General features: G+C 42.5%; 1 protein-coding gene across 5 annotated transcripts in view; it reads right to left on the bottom strand.

Moving 5' to 3' along the window:
* Positions 1–2019: 2019 nt before the first annotated feature.
* kappaB-Ras (NFKB inhibitor interacting Ras like 1) overlaps positions 2020–17967 on the bottom strand; it is a 78477-nt gene continuing 62529 nt past the window's right edge. For all 5 annotated transcript variants that reach the window (XM_055061893.1, XM_050193544.2, XM_050193543.3 and 2 more), the window contains 4 exons: positions 15070–15165; positions 14899–14992; positions 5287–5373; positions 2020–2274 (listed from right to left, as the gene is read on the bottom strand). In XM_055061893.1, the coding sequence (XP_054917868.1) occupies positions 2210–2274; positions 5287–5373; positions 14899–14992; positions 15070–15165 (342 nt within the window). In that variant the 3' untranslated portion in view covers positions 2020–2209. The remainder of the gene's footprint in view (positions 2275–5286; positions 5374–14898; positions 14993–15069; positions 15166–17967) is intronic.

Raw genomic sequence — 17967 nt, 5'->3', positions numbered from 1 at the left:
GCAACACTAAGTTGTTTTTTTCAGTCTTTTATTCAGCGCGCATACCTGGAATGGAACCACGTTCCTGCAGAAATTGTGGCCACCTCTAACAATAAACATTTTCATAAAGCCTTACCTAACATTGTATAACTAGGAGCAGCTTTACTGTGTAATAATGACACTCACCATATTCTGTTCATATTTTTTTTGAAGTTTTGTATTACCACTCTCCTCTATAATGCCATATGGCCCTGAAGGTACACAAATAAATGAATAAAAAAATAAATGCAAGCAAACAGCTCAATGAATGTATAAACATACGAATGAGCGATATCCTCCGGCCCCTCTGTGAAAAACGAAATCCCTTTGGCTTCTCCCCCTAACTCGGTTGCCGGAGAGCACATGACCTTTCATTTGGCACCTTCCCGCGATGAACAAGTGAGCAAATGAGCGAGTGACAGCCTTCCTTTTTCTGGCCTCTTCCGGGTAACTCACTTGCCCAAAAACACATGCCATTTTTCTTGCCTTCCCATGACTAACAAGCGAGCGAACTAGCTAATAAGCGACAGTGGCTCCACTCCTTCCCCGCAACTGGGCTGCACTGTACAAACTCACATGCCATTTTCCTCAGCGCATTTCTTCATCTTCCATTGCCCAAGACTGACCTCCAACCACCGTTGTATCTACCACCAACCTACAAAAACAGCCGAAAGAGCCAAAGAAAGATATTTGCTTTAAAATCATTACGTAGGACACAGCATGCTCAAAACGGCTGAATTAAAACTTGTATAATTAAATGATGCTGGTAATGGAGTTATTGCAGGTGGCACCTATAGTGGTTTGCCCCACACCCCTCACAGCATTGCTTTGCTTCCTGGAACAGCGACACTCGCTCATTGCAGTATTAAAAGACCTATGATACACTGTTATGGTTAGGCCTGCCGCATTCCCTCCGTGAATACATCTTTCTTCTGCTTTACATTTTTCCTCATGGGTGTACTTGAGGGCTTGCTTGTTACTGTAGACAAGTTTCTTTTTCATTTACGGTTGGTGTTTAAGTTGCCCAAGTTAGTGAAGGAACAATAAAGTTCAAACAATTAGCGATTCCTTGATTCCTTTGAAAGGAGCATCTGCTGCACAACCAAGCAGGCATGGTAGACTGTCATAGTGCAAGTGTCTTGATTTACATGCCCATAGTTTTTGGCTGGCATATAGTACACAGCTTCTCTCACAACTAACACAAAAAACTGCATTGTTAGTTAAATAGACTGCTAGTTGGGAGTGCAGACTAAAGAAGGAAAGCTGTTTTGTTTTGCATTATACATTTCTTGATTCGAGTGTTTGGTCCCAAACCGGTAGCCATACTTATTTTTTTTTTTACAGTAGGTACCTTCATAGAATATCAGTTAAAATTTCAGTTTAGGTATTTCAGTTTGGGTGCAGTTTTAAGGGAGGTTAAAACTGCGTGAAAAAAATGAGGACAAGCGAAAGGAACTCAGCACACTACGAGCGCTTGTGGTGTGTTGTGTGTTCCTTGCGCTTGTCATTTTTTTTCGCACCGTTTTAACCTCCCTTCAAGTATGAACCAACTAACCCTCAAGAACGTCCTACTAAAATGCAGTTCAATTTGACATCCTGCATTCAAGACAAACTGAGAAACACTATTAAAATATATGATTTTTACAATGTTTCATAGTGTGTGCAGATCTCCCCATCCCCTTTCACCACCTCCACCTTCACATGAACCATGTAGGTGCAGCAGGGCCAACACTAGACAACTGTGATGCTAACACACATACTTTTATTGCACATAGAATCTTAACTGAGCAAATACCTTAACTGTGAGCTGGTGATTCCATGTCTAGGCGAGCTGTGGGCCTGCAAAATTGAGTGTTCTGTTTATTTTGCCAGTCTACAACCAAGATTTAAAATACAAAAAAAAGGGGGGGAATGGACGATTGCAAATTCCTTCTTTTAATATAAAAACCATGACTGCAATGCAAAAAGCCATTGAAATGTACGTCTAAAAATACAAGCACATTGTTAAAATAAGTTAGCCTCTTTATTATCGACCGGCAACTTGCCTACAAACTCAGAACACATTCAGTTGCAGTTTCCAGGACATTGGACGTGAATCATGCACGGCTTGTTCAGCCAAGATCTTTCTTAGGCAGTTGAAATGGAATGGCCAAGTCCATGCACAATGTTGTGGGCTATGCTGCCTGGTTACTCAAAGTTCCATGGTGATGCTGCCAGCTTTGCCTTTGCGGCCCAACTGAGGAAATGTAGACTTGCCTGAAAGAAAAAAAAAAAAACATTTTTTTTTTCTTTTCAAGTTAGACAAATATCAAGGTCACCAACACAAGGCCTTGTAGAGAGCATATAGCTCTTTGAAGATAGTCGTGTGGCTCACAATCCTGTTGTGAAAGCGCAACAGTTTTTCTGCTTCTGTCATCACATTGACCGCTTCCCCCACAGGGAATAAGTGTATATGTGTGTGTAGAGTATGATGGTGCTTTTTGCTATCTCCAGTTACCCATCTTGCATCAGCTCGTTCCTTTCTATGTATGCAAATCGCTTGGCATTCAATCTGCTACTCTAAAAAACCACGGCTTCTCTGCTCTACATGACCACTACATGACCAGCCCAACTTCACTCTCAACTAGAATATCATCTACCCACATTTGCTCTCTAATCCATAATGCCACCTTCCTGTCTCTTAACACTGTGCCTGTAAGTTTCTATTCTATCACTAGTTGCATTGTCCTTTGCTCCTTCTCTCCTTAGCTTCTTATCCCCCAAGTAGTTTGGGTGGGTATTTGAACCAATGACTTTTAAGCATAGGAGCCTAATTCTCTGCTCTACTCTACACCATCAGCAACTGCAGCCTGCCAGTTTCTCAATACATATGTTTTTAAAATTTCAACTTGTCTTGAAGTACACTGGTATTTCATGTAGCTTTGTCCTGCAGTATGTGATGAAATCTTAGGAAAATAATGCGTCAAACGTAATATTTTCCCAAGAATGACCACACAATGCTACAATGAAATCCATATCTAACGGCTGTGGGGACGCTCGACTCATGCGTCCCCTGATGTTGTTTCGCCTGCATGGCTCTTGAATCTCCTGTAATCTGGCTTTGCCACACAGCCAAGTACCACTGGCGGTTGGTGTACTTGCAGAATAGTACGCATTGCATATAAGCATTGCGCTGCTAATGCCCCCTAACGGTGGGGTTACTCAGCTGCTAAAGGGAGTAGCTGCTTCCTCTTTGGCCTGGGGTCGGCGGACGGTGCGGACTTGTCACGTGCCTGTCGGCACTCTCTGCGGGATTGTCTCACGAGAGGCTTTGGAGCAGGGCACCGGGATGGACGAACACAATCATTCGAACAAGCCACCATTCGTGTGACTGTACATGCAAACAATTAGGTGTTGGTGTCCAGCATGGGGGCAAACATATTTGCTCAATATCCTGTCACGGCGAGCCGGAATTCTTCGATTCGTCAGCGCCCATCGGCATCTTCTATAGGTAGTATTTGGCTTGCTAGATTGGTGTATAAAGGTGCAATAAATTCTCTTTTGCTTGTTCTCACTACACTGTTGTTGTTCCTTTGTCCCAAGAGCATGTTTGAGACCCCACATGGCATAGTAACAACACACAAACAAAACACATAAGCATAATTCCAACACACATTTTCCAGCAGTCCCTTTTATGTGGCACTGTTTCAAAAGGTTGGAAAGTAGGCAAGATCGTTCCAATCCGAAAAAGGCCTCACGTAACATTTATCTTCCCATTTCCCTCCCATGAATATGTTTGAAGAACATGTCATCTACTTCAACGTAAACCTTTTAATGTCTGATTTTTAAAAATTGCAAATCAGTTCAGCAGAAGCCCTCAAGGTGGCAGAAAGTTGATGATTGGGAAAAATTGTCATCCACCTGATTGTAGCATGAAGCTAAAAAGCAAACCTCAATATGGACCTCTCAGAAAGCTCTTGCTCTAGCTGTTACTCCTCCTTTGTAGCTTTGTGCTACAGTCAGGTGGATGACAATTTTTTCCCCTTTCATGATTTTCTTTTTTTATTGTAAGCAGCAGGGATTCCAAGAAGGTATTTTCTGCGACACACAACTCACACTGTTTTTAAAGGCACTAGTTCTAATCTTGACCTAAACATTACAATGGACACCATATTCTTGGATATTGAAAAAGGCTTTCATAAGATTCCACATAAGTGACTCCTACTTTCCTCATTTGGTGCTACAGTGGATTAAAGACTAGCAAATCACCAGCAGTGTGTGCTTGCTAACAATAACTTCTCCACATTATCTGAGGACACATGAAGTTTTGCCAGGACATTAATGCCCAAGTTTGCCAAAACTTGCATTAAAATCAGTTTTGTCACAGAACCAAAACCAAAACTGATTTGAAAAGCACTTTTATTGGCCTACGTACTTTGTACAGCATTCTGTATCTGAGAAAGTGTTTCAAGGAGCTGAAATCGGTATTTGAAATGATTGATCACCGGTGATCGATTTGAATAGGTGTGGTAACAAAAGAGTTAACTGGCTGCTTCAATTAATAGCAAAGCTAACCACGATGTAGGTTTTCTTAAATGTAATCTAGCTCTTGCTCTTCCTCAAGTAAAACTATTGGCCTATATAACTCTCATTAGGCCAAGATCAGAATATATGCTAGTGCTGTATGAGACCCTCATCAAAATAACCTAACTCAAATGCTTGCACACGTCCCGAATTTAACTGTTAGATTTATCTTCTCTGTTTACTCGCACAATGTTAGCATTATACCAAATCTTGCCTGTCCAGCCTACAAATACAGCTTGAAGTGTCCATGCTTTGCCTTTTTCGTATATTCTGTCACTGATTACCTCTTAACAGCTCTATTATCAAACCGGCCAACCAGACCTCTAGTGCTATCAGCCCCCAGAGGTCAGTGTACCCGCCACATGCTTGAACAACTACCCACCTAAACGGTTTTTTTTTTTTTGCACTGCTATGAAATGGAACGATTTTCCTGTGGACATCATTGTTCATACTAACCACACGCACTTGTCCTTTTTAACACCTTCTTATATACACCCCTCAAGTAAAACCACATCAGTAAAACCACATCTTAAGGGGTCTTTGAGGTATCACCAAAAAAAAAAAAAAGAGAAAAGAAAATAACAAGCTACAATTTGTGGATGACAAGCCTTTATTTCATGATTCTTCCTCCATTTTCTAGATTTTTACAGAAATTCAGTTAGCGTTAATGCTTTAAAAAAGCAACAAAAAGTTATTTTTACTTACTTGGAGGTGGGTTGACCTTTGAGACCAGGTATATAAATGGCTCAATAAGAGATTTCCTATCAAATGCTGACACTTCGGCAAAGCGTACTGAAATAAATAGAATACCGATGTCAGCAAATGCATGCAAGTCAAGTTTTCTTAAGTACCATTCTAGTCATTATCGTCATAGTTTATTTTACCATTAAGGGCCCTTCACAAAGCGTTACATAAGGGGAGGAAGAGAAATAACAAAAAAAGATGTCATAAAATGAATGCAGTATTCAACAGAACGGCAGTCGTTTTCCAAACAACTAAGTATGACACAAGTACAATAAAGAAAAAAAATTATATTGTTAATATTGGGTATAGTAACAGTACTAGCGGGAAATTAAAGCAAACAGAAACTGCCAATATATAAAGGAGGAGGAGCAAAAGAAGCAAAGAAAACTCCAGAAAATATGTAAAATAAAAAACAAACAATTTCTATTTTTTTTTTTGACCAGCAGTAGCAAAAATAAAATGGAGAAAGTGCAAGACATTAATATGCCTGCCTGCCTGCCTGACCGCCCACCTGCCCGCCCGCCTGCCTGCCCGCCTGCCTGCCCGCCCGCCCGCCCGCCCGCCCGCCCGCCCGCCCGCCCGCCCGCCCGCCCGCCCGCCCGCCCTACCCACCCACCTTACCCTACCCCCCAATTAACAGATACAGCGTTCTTTTCAGGTGTCCAAGACAGCTGCATCCTCATCACAAAAATAACACCCAAATGAGAACAGTGGCTTAAACGCGTATTAGTAATAATGTTGCTTTGAAAACAACCATCATAAAAGAAAAGTGCTTGAATCAGAAAATATTTTTTTGCAGTCTAGTTAGTCAACGCATATGAAACTACTTGTAGCACAAGAACACTTAGACAAAGGCAATGAAATAAATCACGAAAAGAACTGGGGAGCATCCTTTCAATCAATTCGGAGGCAAGCTGTGTACTTCCAGTAAATGCAGATAGCTTTTTCAAATGCAGAACACCCAAATAAGGATAGAAATGATCTCCGAACGTGAAATCAAAGCAAGGGAGAAGTGTCCTACTTCCCACTGATGGCATAAGTCAATGCACCAAGCTGAAGCTTGCACTATGCAACCATCTTGCTTGCCACCACACTGCACCACAATGTGTTCAAAACATTAGGACAACAGGCCTATGGCAGCTGAACCAAAAACTCCTTTACAGGGTTCTGTTTAATGTTGTTTCTTCTGTGAAATACCGAGTAGACATTTCATGGTAATGAATATTATGTAGGTGTTTTGTGTCTCGTTGTTGTACAGCCCAATATGTGATGCGTTGATATTGCATGTGACCTGGACAATTAGATTTAGTTTGGAGTTTTCCATCTGTAAACTGCTTTGCAGGCAATCAGAGTGGTCATCCGCAAACCCAAATAATGCTTGTATGGCCACTAGTATAGCACGTATATATAATCTCAGGCGTGCTCTTAGATTTAAGCCTAACCAGTTCCATTTCAGAGGGAGTCAATGAATGACAGTTATGGTTTGGTTCTGTCATTCAACAGCTCTTAGCAGCAACTGAATAACACATGAAAAGCAGACAACTGCACTTTTGGTCATTGTTATAGCTATGATTATAGATGTGGTGGTGGTTTCACGAAGAATATTGAATAACTGAGCAGGTCAAAATAATAACGCACCTAAAGAAGTGGTTGATGAAAGTACTTGTATACTATTGAAATCAGATTTCTGCTTAACTGGGCACTAATCAAAATTGTAAAATTGTTCATCTCATTACCAACAAGCCAGAAAAAAAGAGCACTTCATGATGAAGTCGTAAAGCTTGGGAACTATGACATGTATTATTTTAAAATAACAGGCACATGTGCTACTATGTGTCCCTCTAGTATGTGCCCTATCCTGTGTACTTTTTTTTAACATGCTGGAACCAAGCCCCCAATTCCAATCTTTTTTGCCATCAAGAAATAGTCATGCCTTTGGGAAAAATTAAAATGATAATAATTACAATCCTATATGTTATAAACCTTCAGCATGGCAGATAGCTGCTTGGCTTGTCAATATACAAATGCAGAACACAACATATTGTCTGTACTGCACAATGTATACTGAAAGAAGAGTGCTTTGTACCAAAGTGTGGAACTGTAAGTGGAATTGAAACGCTTACTTTTGCAAAGCCTAACTGAACCTGAACCAAAATGTGTGCTGCTATCTTGGAGCTAAACCTTATCAAGAGAAAAACAATAGGCTGTTTTCAAACGAGTTTAACAGTTGATTTTATAAGTGCCGATGATGATCTTCATTCAACTGAACTTGAAACTGAACTTGACTGTCAGTAAATAAACAATACAGTCATCGCCCTACAGCCAGCCAAAAGGGGCAACAGTTTAGGTTCGAGAAGAGCAACTCACTCCGGAAGAGACTTTTATCGGCAATGGATGAACTGTTGAATCCAGATGCCAAAAACTGACTATCCTCACAAGCCAAGTGACTGCTACCATGAAAAGGAGGAAGAAACTGTTGGTTGGAGGTGACGTGTCTTGCACAGCTGTATTAAAGGGCCCTTAAACAACCTCTGACATTTTTCTACACATTTTAAACAAATGCACGCAGAGAGTGCCATAACCCTCATTTCTGGTGAATGCGGCGGCACTACATGCTGTGGGAACATCACAAATTAAAAAGCAACCCATTGCTCTTCTCCTGGCCTTTTCGGTGCTCCAGAGTGCTCCAGGTGATGTTACCCGGGGTAAAAGCTGTCGATTGGCCAGTCGTCGAGGGATGACAGTGCCAACACGACGAAAGTTGACTGTGTGCCCCGAGAATGGAGAGGGGCTCACCCATCGTACGCCACTAAACGTAAAGCTTCTATTCAGTCCACTTCACACAGAGGGCGATTAGGGGCGGACAATGGCCTTTCATCTGGTGTGCGGACTTGACCCATAGCTTTCGGTACACTGTGTATAGTTGGTGAGCATATGTGGCAAGGGGAAGAAAGCCCGAGTGAGGAGTGTAGTGAAGGAGAGTGAGAAAAAGCAGAGGACACGTCTTTGTTCCACAAACGCCCGTAACTTTTCTATAACTGCACCATTTCAAAATATTCCTGTGGCTACAGGTTCATGATGGACAAGTACACATCAGCCACCATGTAACTAATTTTCAAGCTAAGGGTGGTTTCATCATCATCAGCCTATTATGTCCATTGCAGGATGAAGGCCTCTCTTTGTCGTTGTCCTGCGCCAACTGATTCCAACTTGCACCTGCGAACTTCCTAATTTTGTCACCCCACCTAGTTTTCTGCCGGCCTCTACTGCACTTTCCTTCTCTTGGCACCCATTCTGTAAACCTAATGGTCCACCGGTTATTTAACCTACGCATTACATGGCCTGACAAGCTCCATTTTTTTCTCATGTTAATTAGAATATCGGCTATCCCCATTTGCTCTATGATCCACACCACTCCCTTCCTTTCTCTTAACATTACGCCCAACATTCTTCCGTTCCATCGCTCTTTGCGTGGTTCTTAACTTGTTCTCGTGCTTCTTTGTCAACCTCAAAGTTTCTGCCCAATATGTTAGCACTGGTAGAATGCATTGATTGTGATAGTGGTAAGCTTCCAGTCAGGATCTGACAACGTCTGCCATATGCACTCCAACCCATTTTTATTCTTCTGTAAATTTCCTTTTCATGATCAGGGTCCCTTGTGAGCAATTGATCCAGGTAAACGTACTCCTCCACAGACTCTAGAGATTGACTGGCAATCCTGAACTTTTATTCCCTAGCCAGGCTATTGATCATTGTCTTTGTCTTCTGCATATTGATCTTCAACCCCACTCTTACACTTTCTCTGTTAAGGTCCTCAATCGTTTGTTGTAACTCGTCCCCAGTGTTGCTGAACAGGTCAACGTCATCTACAAACCGAAGGTTGTTAAGATATTTGCCACTGATCCTTGCTCCTAAGCCTTTCCAGTTTAATAGCTTGAATACTTCTTCCAAGCATGCAGTGAATAGCATTGGAGAGATTGTGTCTCCACGCCTGACCCCTTTCTTTATAGGTATCTTTCTGCTTCGAGAACCAAGGTATCTGTGGAATCTTTGTAGATATTTCCCAAGATATTCACACAAGCCTCTTGTACTCTTTGATCATGTAATGCCTCTGTGCCTGCTGGTATCTCTACTGAATCAAACATCTTTTCATAATCTATGAAAGTCATATAGAGAGGTTGATTGTACTCTGCATATTTCTTGATTACCTGATTGATGACATGGATGTGATCCATTGTAGAGTATCCCTTCCTGAAGCCAGCCTGTTCTCTTGGTTGACTGAAGTCAAGTGTTACCGTTATTCTATTGGAAATTGTCTTGGTGAATATTTTATACAATACTGGAACTAAGCTAATGTGCCTATAGTTTTTCAATTCTTCAATCTCTTAATTTTTGTGGATTAGTATTTTGTAGATTAGATTAGTACGAGGTAAATGATTGATGTATATTAGAAATAATAAAGGGCCTAATACGGATCCCTGAGGAATGCCTGATGTAACGTCGACAGGAGTTGATTCCACTGAGTTAAAAGAAACAAATTATGAGCGAAAATAAAGAAAACTGGCTCTCCAAGAAACAAGACTGGGACTATGGAATATGGCGTTTAATTTTACCAGTAGTTTAGAATGAATCACAGATTCAAAAGGTTTAGAGAAGTCAATAAAGATTGCGTCCACTTGATTGGATGCTGTTGCTGTGTATAGAAGGACCCTCTGTAACCTGTTCATTACTACCTCGAATGGAGGTATCGTGGCTGCTCCGTGTACTGTACAGGTCAGTATAGAATTTTTCTGCTGCTTTTATTCTATCTTCGAAATTCCTGAGGATATTACTCTGCTTATCTTTCAGTGTATACATCTTGGCCATGTAAGATTTGTCAGTCGTAGCTGTAGGGAAGGACCTTGGGGCGACAGGACTAGGCGAGCAGGATTTAATTACATTAAACAAGACATACATCGACAGTCTAGCGTGACTCCCATATGGAGCCCGCAAGACTAACATACAGCAAACAGCACGACAATGAGCACGCAGCTCACTAGTACATCTTGAGCCTGACAACGAGCACTCAGCTCACTACGACGAGCACGACAACGAGCACACAGCTCACTAGTACATTTCTAGCACGACAATGAGCACTCAGCTCACTACGACGAGCACACAACGAGCACCCTCTAGCAGCCGACAATCGCTGCTTATAAGCTCTCGCCTCCCCCTTGATTCCAAGCGAACGGAAACGTTCGTCCAGTCATCGTTCGACGTCACCGTTCGACGTCACCGAAGATGACCCGCCCTTTTGGAGGATGCGGGCTCACATACTCGTGTTGCACACACACACAGGTGTAAAGGTCCGGAGCCGACGTCAGGGGGCTTCGTAGAACTCTGCTCCATCAAGGGTGGCGCTGGCGGGTAGCACATTCCTGAGCTGACCTCGCGCCACGTGGCTGCCGGTTATTCGCAGTTCTCTGAAATGCGCCCCGTCTGGTTGGATTGGAACACGTGCAGCGGGCTGAAATAGCTGGCACATTGCCACCCCGTACGGCCATTCCTAACAGCCTGTCCTATGCCAAGTTTTCTTCTCACTGATGTCATGCTGCATCCATTTCTTACTGCTTCCTCAGTCTTTCTCACATTATACTTTCGAATATCCCTTACTTTCTCCTTGTTGATCAGTTTTCACAGTTCCGCGAATTCTATCTGATCTCTTGAGTTGAACACTTTAATTCTTTGTCGGTTCTTGATTAGAATATTATTCTTTGTTACTTGGGAGAGCTTACCTACTGGCTGCCTTGGTACCTTACCTCCCACTTCAATTGCTGCTTCTGAAGCCAGCCTAGTTACGGTTTCATTCGTTACCTCTATGTCACCTTTATCTCTCTGTTCTAAGGCCGCATATTTGCTTGCAAGTACCAGCCTGAATTGGTCCGTTTTTATCCTTACTGCGTCTAGGTTGGCCTGTTTCTTCTTGACCAATTTTACTCTTTCTCTCTTCATATTGAGGTGAATCCTAGACCTCACTAACCTATGACCACTGAAATTTACCTTACCTAACACTTCAACATCCTGCAATATGCTGGGATTGGCAGAAAGTATGAAATCTGTTTCATTTCTTGTTTCTACATTAGGGATTTTGCAGGTCCACTTTCTGTTGCTATGCTTCCTTTAGAAGGTGTTCATTATTCACAGCTTATTCCTTTTAGCGAATTCTAACATCATCTCTCTTCTAGTGACCCTAGAATCGATGCCGCAGTTGCCAAGTGCTTGTTCACCAGCCTGCTTTTTGCCCACTTTTGCATTGAAGTCGCCCATGACTAGAGTATACGAGTTTGCACTTTTCTCATCACTAATTTAATATCTTCATAAGACTGTTCTATTTCTTCATCATCGTCAGTGGAGGCTGGAGCGTAGGCTTGTACTACCTTTATTCCATAACGTCCTACATAGCTTTATTACGACTGCTGCTACCCTCTCATTAATGCTGTAGAAGTTGTCAATGTTGCCCACTATGTTCTCATAAATTTGGAATCCTACCCCATATCGCTTCTAATCTGGGAGTCCTCTATAGCAAAGGGCATGGCCGATGTTCAGCACTGTATAAGCCTCGCCAGTTCTTCTAACCTTATCAAGGCCAATGATATCCCACATAATGCCTGATAGTTCCTCAAAGAGTCCCACTAAGCTAGCTTCACTCGAGAGGGTTCATGTGTTGAATGTTGCCAGGTTCAGTTTCCAGGGTGGTTTAGTGGCCCTTAAAGGGAGTAAGTTAGAAGGGCTGACTCAACTATCTTGCAATGAATTTGACGTGGCCAACTAATGCCAAAGCAATAAGGTGCCCAGTATTCCACCATGCACTCTGTCTCCACTCATCTCCTTTCTTCTTCATGGCTTTCCAAGGCATTCTACTCCCTTGCTTCCTTCTCTAGCTGTTGACGCCAAATGTGCGTGAATCAAGTTGAGAAACGAACACATCGAGAACCTTTTCTGCTATCAAAATATTAAGTGGCAGGGGGGAGGGGGTGCTTTTTCCCATGTCACCATTTGAAACAAAATATCATTGCAGCATGTTATTTGATTGCGACTTTAACTGCTCAAGATGCGATCGGCCTATTTCTAGGAGTGAAGAATTCATGTGGTGCCAAAGTTAGCTATTGTAGTTGTGCTCGCAGAGATAAATGCTATAACTGCGTGCTACCTGAGCGGAGCAGCAGTGGCATATTGGCTTGTGGAGGTGCTAGCGGGCAGCAAGTTGGTATTAAGTAGGAAGCAAAATGAAATGCTGTGTGCATGGGTGCCAGCCTGGCTATTACATGCATGGCCATCACTTGAATAAAATTGCAATTTCTTTAAGCAGAGTTACAACATAAAACAAGTGTATTGATGCTTCTGAGGGCCTATGGTGTGCCTCTACTAGATATATGGCACTGCTGCTACTAGTTGCCAAAAAAAAAAGCACTGCAGCAAATTGGCCAAGAAACAGAAAGCCCACGTTACCTCACTCTACACCTTACTGTGTATAGGCTTCTGCAGGCGATGCTGCTTTGGGTGCTAGTAACAAGTTTCTGCACCATCCATAATTTGCACCACAAAGCACCTGGCTCACCAACACTCATTGCCTCATTAGGTGCCTCAATGCCTCATTAGGTGAATCGATGCTCCTGTCGATTTTAGTCCATGGCTGTATCTTTGGATCTTTATTAACATGCAAGGAGGGATGCTATGCAACACATATGCTTTCTGCATAGAAGAAGCCTATGCATTAGTTTGCTATTGATGTCACAGTGTTCTTGCTTATATACGTGTAAAAGAACTAAATGGTGCAGTTTGCTGATGCGACCATATTGCCTGCCCATGTCATGTATCTGAAAAGATATGCAATACCTATTTTATGCAATTAAGCTGATGGAATGCGTTATTTGGTGACAGACACCCCAATGCACAATTGTACTGGAAAGTTTTACAAAAATCATGTCTGACCTCAAATATCAGTAATCTCAGATATTACAATTCTTTTAAATAGTGAATTGGTCATACCAACTTGTCATGAAAGTTATATCCACCATTTCATTCAACCAAAGCGAAAAGAGAATCCAAATACCAGCGGTATTTTAGAAATCTTCGAATTTAAAGAATGAAACATAGACTGTATATATCCAAAGAAAAAATCAACAGACATATTTTACAAATGAATGCTATCATTCCACATCCACAGAAACTTTGTCTTCCCCCAACACACCTTTTACCCATAACATGCTTGGCGAAATAACATAGTCCGCTGGTAGCATATGATGCTATGAACATCTCAGACAAGGTTTGCAGCCTAAAGTGGTGCGTAGAGCTTGCAAGCGGAGCGCGAAGTCACCTTTCTCTCACCCACTTTCTTTTCACCAGAAGCCTGCTCCTCAGTCTTTTCTGGATGCTTTATTTCGTAATAAAGCAGATTCCCATACACGGCTGCTGTTGGTAGCTGCAGTCTACTACGTAGCACAGATACCGTAGCCGCCTGGTTAAATGCTCTGTGGCTCGCTGAGGACAACTGCGTCTGGCTTATGTTTAGCGAGTCGTAGGCACCAAAATCGATAGTAGTGGCATTTACGGATGAAAGAATGTCTATATTAACATCAAAAATGAAATTTGACCTGCGTGTCATGGTGACATATAGAAAGCTGAACATTGTGGGCATGCCCCGCTCTACCGTAGAATTCACAGTGCAAGGCATTACAGAAGGAGTAGAAGAACCGCAAAGGCCATGTTTGATTGCCAATAGCTCTGCTTCTGCTGAACGCGTTGAAGTACTTTTCACAGCAAAGTATTTCTGAAAAAACTTATTTTAACTTCAAATGCGTTTCTCCTCTTCGAAAAAAAAAAAAAAAAACGGTTCAGGCCTCCTTTAAGCTCACTGTGGTTGACCAGTGGCTATGGCGTTGGGCTGCTGAACTTGAGGTTGCGGGTTCGATCCTGGCCACGGGGGCCATGTACCGATATGGGTAGAATGCAAAAATGCCCATGTACCACGCATTAGGTGCACATTAAAGAACCCCAGGTGACCAAAATTAATCCGGAGCCCCCTCACTACAGTGTGCCTCATAATCAGATCGCGGTTTTCACACATAATATCCAAAAAATTTTAGCACGTTATAAAGAAATGGTTGTCACAAGCTTTAGGCATTATGAACCAACTTAAACAAGTTTAAACCATTTTCCTGAACCTGAAAGAAACCAAAATTTCAAAAAACTGTAAGCTGAGTTGAAGTTTAGGATCTACTGACACACTGCTTTTTACCCAGTAGCTGAGCAAGTTATTTTCAATTGGAAACAACAGACTGCCTAATACAATTCAAGTACACATAAAGAAAGGGCTTTTGCATGTTTGAACTTTGAAGTTATGTACCAATTTTTAATGTTATGTACCTCGAAGGGCCCATAAGGAAAGACATTACAAAAATACAGAAATAGATATATGAATGATAAGAATAAATATACAAATATGGGGTGGGGGGTGGGGGGGCAAAGGAAAAAAAGAAAGAGAATTTGCACTTCCCAACACAAGAAAATAAAAGCTCTCCATAAAAAGCTCACCTCTTTCCTTGGTGGCCCAGTTGATGGCTGACTGTGTCTCAACCTGCCTTTCTGCACTCAGATCTGCTTTGTTTCCAAGCACTAAGAAAGATAGCTGCAATAATAAAGTGTTAGAGACTGAACAAGCTACCACAAGATACACTAAATAAAAAAAAAAAACAAGAATGCTACCTCTTTCTTGTCTTTGTGCTTGTCAATGTCCTTCTTCAGCTGCTCCAACAACAAGAAGGACTCCCTGCTGTTGATTGCATATATTAAGACAACCCCCTGTAAAGAAGCAAAGTGCCAAACATCCTTAACAATGCAGGTGCCTAAAAGAATGAAGAAAGAAAACCGACTCCTAGTGATCATCATCATCATCAGCCTGTTTTATGTCCACTGCAGGATGAAAGCCTCTCCCTGCGATCTCCAATTACCCCTGTTCTGCACCAACCGATTCCAACTAGCGCCCACAAATTTCCTAATTTCATCACTCCACCTTGTCTTCTGCCGTCCTCGACAGCGGTTCCCTTCTCTTCGTACCCATTCTGTAACCCTAATGGTCCAACGGTTATCTAACCGGCACATTACATGACCTGCCCAGCTCCATTTTATTCTCTTAATGTCAATTAGAATATCAGCTATACCAATTTGCTCTCTGATCCCAACCGTTCTCTTTCTGTGTCTTAACATTATGCCTAGCAATCTCCGTTCCATCGCTCTTTGCGCAGTCCTTAACTTGTTCTCAAGCTTCTTTGTCAGTCTCCAAGTCTCTGCCCCATATGTCAGCACTGGTAAAATGCACTGATTGTACACCTTCCTTTTCAATGATAATGGCAAGCTTCCAGTCAGGAGCTGACAATGTCTGTTGTATGCGATCCAGCCCATTTTTATTCTTCTATGAATTTCCTTCTCGTGATCAGGGTTCCCTGTGATTAATTGACTAGGGAAACATACTCCTTCACAGACTCTAGAGACTCGCTGGCGATCTTGAGCTCTTGTTCCCTTGCCCGGCTATTGAGCATTATCTTTGTCCTCTGCATATTAATCTTCAACCATACTCTCACAGTCTCTCTGTTAAGGTCCTCAATCATTTGTTGTAATTCGTCTGCATTGTTGCTGAATAGAACAATGTCATCGGCAAACCGAAGGTTGCAGATCTATATTCACCGTCGATCCTTATTCCTAAGCCTTCCCAGTTTAATAGCTTGAATGCTTCTTCCAAGCATGCAGTGAATAGCATTGGAGAGATTGTGTCTCCCTGTCTGACCCCTTTCTTTATAGGTATCTTCCTGCTTTTCTTGTGTAGAATTTAGCTGTGGAACCTCTGTAGATATTTTCCAAGGTATTTACGTAACCGGTCTCTACTACTTGGTTACGTAATGCCGCTCTACGACTGCTGGTATCTCTACTGAATCGAATGCCTTTTTGTAATCTATGAAAGCCATATAGAGAGGCTTATTGTACTCTGCGGATTTCTCCATAACCTGATGAATGACATGGATGTGATCCATTGTAGAGTACTCCTAATACTCATTGTTTAAGAATTTCATTCCATTCCAGCACACAGACCTTTGCTACTGTAACATGTTATGTATGACACTTTGTTAAGCGAATAACTGCTCAAGTCTGACATCTATCTACTAGCGCAGCTCACTTTCATACATCAGTGGTGGTGATGGTAGGACAAAGGCTGTGTAATGGCAGCTTGACTAGGCTTAGCTTTCTGTGAAGAAGACAGCAACATGGCAATATACAGTAGAACATTGTCCATACATTTTGCAGGAAAACACAGGAAAAAAATGTACTAACTGTGAAAACGTATGATGCGAAGTCACTAAAAATTGCCAATGTGAAGCATTAAGCGAATTGTTGCAGTAGGACACGGGGGCTGATTGGCCTGAGATGCACATTGTCATGTCTGCAGCCTCAAAAGCTTCCGTTTAAGCACCTCGAATTTGGCCCGGGTTAGCAACTTTTTTCAGTGGGGCATTTTGCTGGCAAGTTTTGACGTGCCCACCTGGTGCGAGTAGACCTCTCCTGTTTGCAAACAGTGTGACATTACTGGGAGTGCCCCTCCCATCTGCTGCACCTCCAAAGTGGGCGCTGGTTAGCAAAAAACATTTAGCCGACCGATTCTCTGCATAGGAGCGCTGCCTGTATATGAGCAGCTACGATCGAAATTTTCGTACACTGCTAGTTTCTGAAGTGGTGGCATCTATGAACTGTACTCAGAAAGTAGCCATCCTCATTTTACTGGTACTACAACGTAGCGTTGTTTCCAATTCCATAGCACCTTTAAGTCAGCATATGGTGATTTCGTAAGAATGCCTCTTCCGTAGATCAGACAGCCAGAAATATTACATTACTCTTCGAAAGCGAATATATTAGCGCAGAAGATGGAACATTATCTCCGTGCTGAGACGGCACTTTGCTGAAATGCCTGGTCATTGGGGAAAGAAAATGCATTGCGCTGACGTAAACGTACTTCATTTCCATCCGTTTACACTGCAATCTTAAACGATATGCAAGTATAATTTCATCTGCAACCATCAGCCATACCCGGTGGTGGCGCCTAAATTCTGATTGGGGCGGAAGGCAAAAACCGTCATTATCGTTCTTTATGTGCATGGTGAAACACCCCAGGTGTCCAAAATTATTCTGGAGCTTTTGCTTACAGCATTCTTCATAAGCCACTCTGCAGAATAGGGGTGCGATCGGAGATGGTTGTTCGGCGCGTTCGTTCGGTTACCGGCGCGCGCGATTGGCCTACTCCGCGCCGACGTTGCCAGCCGCGGGGCGCCGCCCCGTTTTTGGTGACGTCCAAATGACGACACGCTCCTGTCAATCATCCGCCCACCGAGCATTTCGTCCGAACGCGACGGGAGTTGAGAAGTTTGGAGCGATCATACGGCTTCGCATGGCGCGTCTGGTGGATTGGATTGGATCCAACAGGCGGCCTTTTCGGCTGCGGAATAGCACGTTTGAATCCAATTCATAGTTTAATTCGAGAAAATGGCGCTTCCGTTGGGAACTTAGGTTGTTGCGCTGGCGTTTCTAGAGGAAGGAGGAGAGCGGGTGGCGGTGCGA

The sequence above is a fragment of the Dermacentor andersoni genome, chromosome 1 (genome assembly GCF_023375885.2).
Source record: "Dermacentor andersoni chromosome 1, qqDerAnde1_hic_scaffold, whole genome shotgun sequence".
NCBI lineage: Eukaryota > Metazoa > Arthropoda > Arachnida > Ixodida > Ixodidae > Dermacentor > Dermacentor andersoni.
The sequence above is the reverse complement of the archived record's forward strand: the minus strand, read 5'-3'. Positions and strand labels throughout refer to the sequence as shown.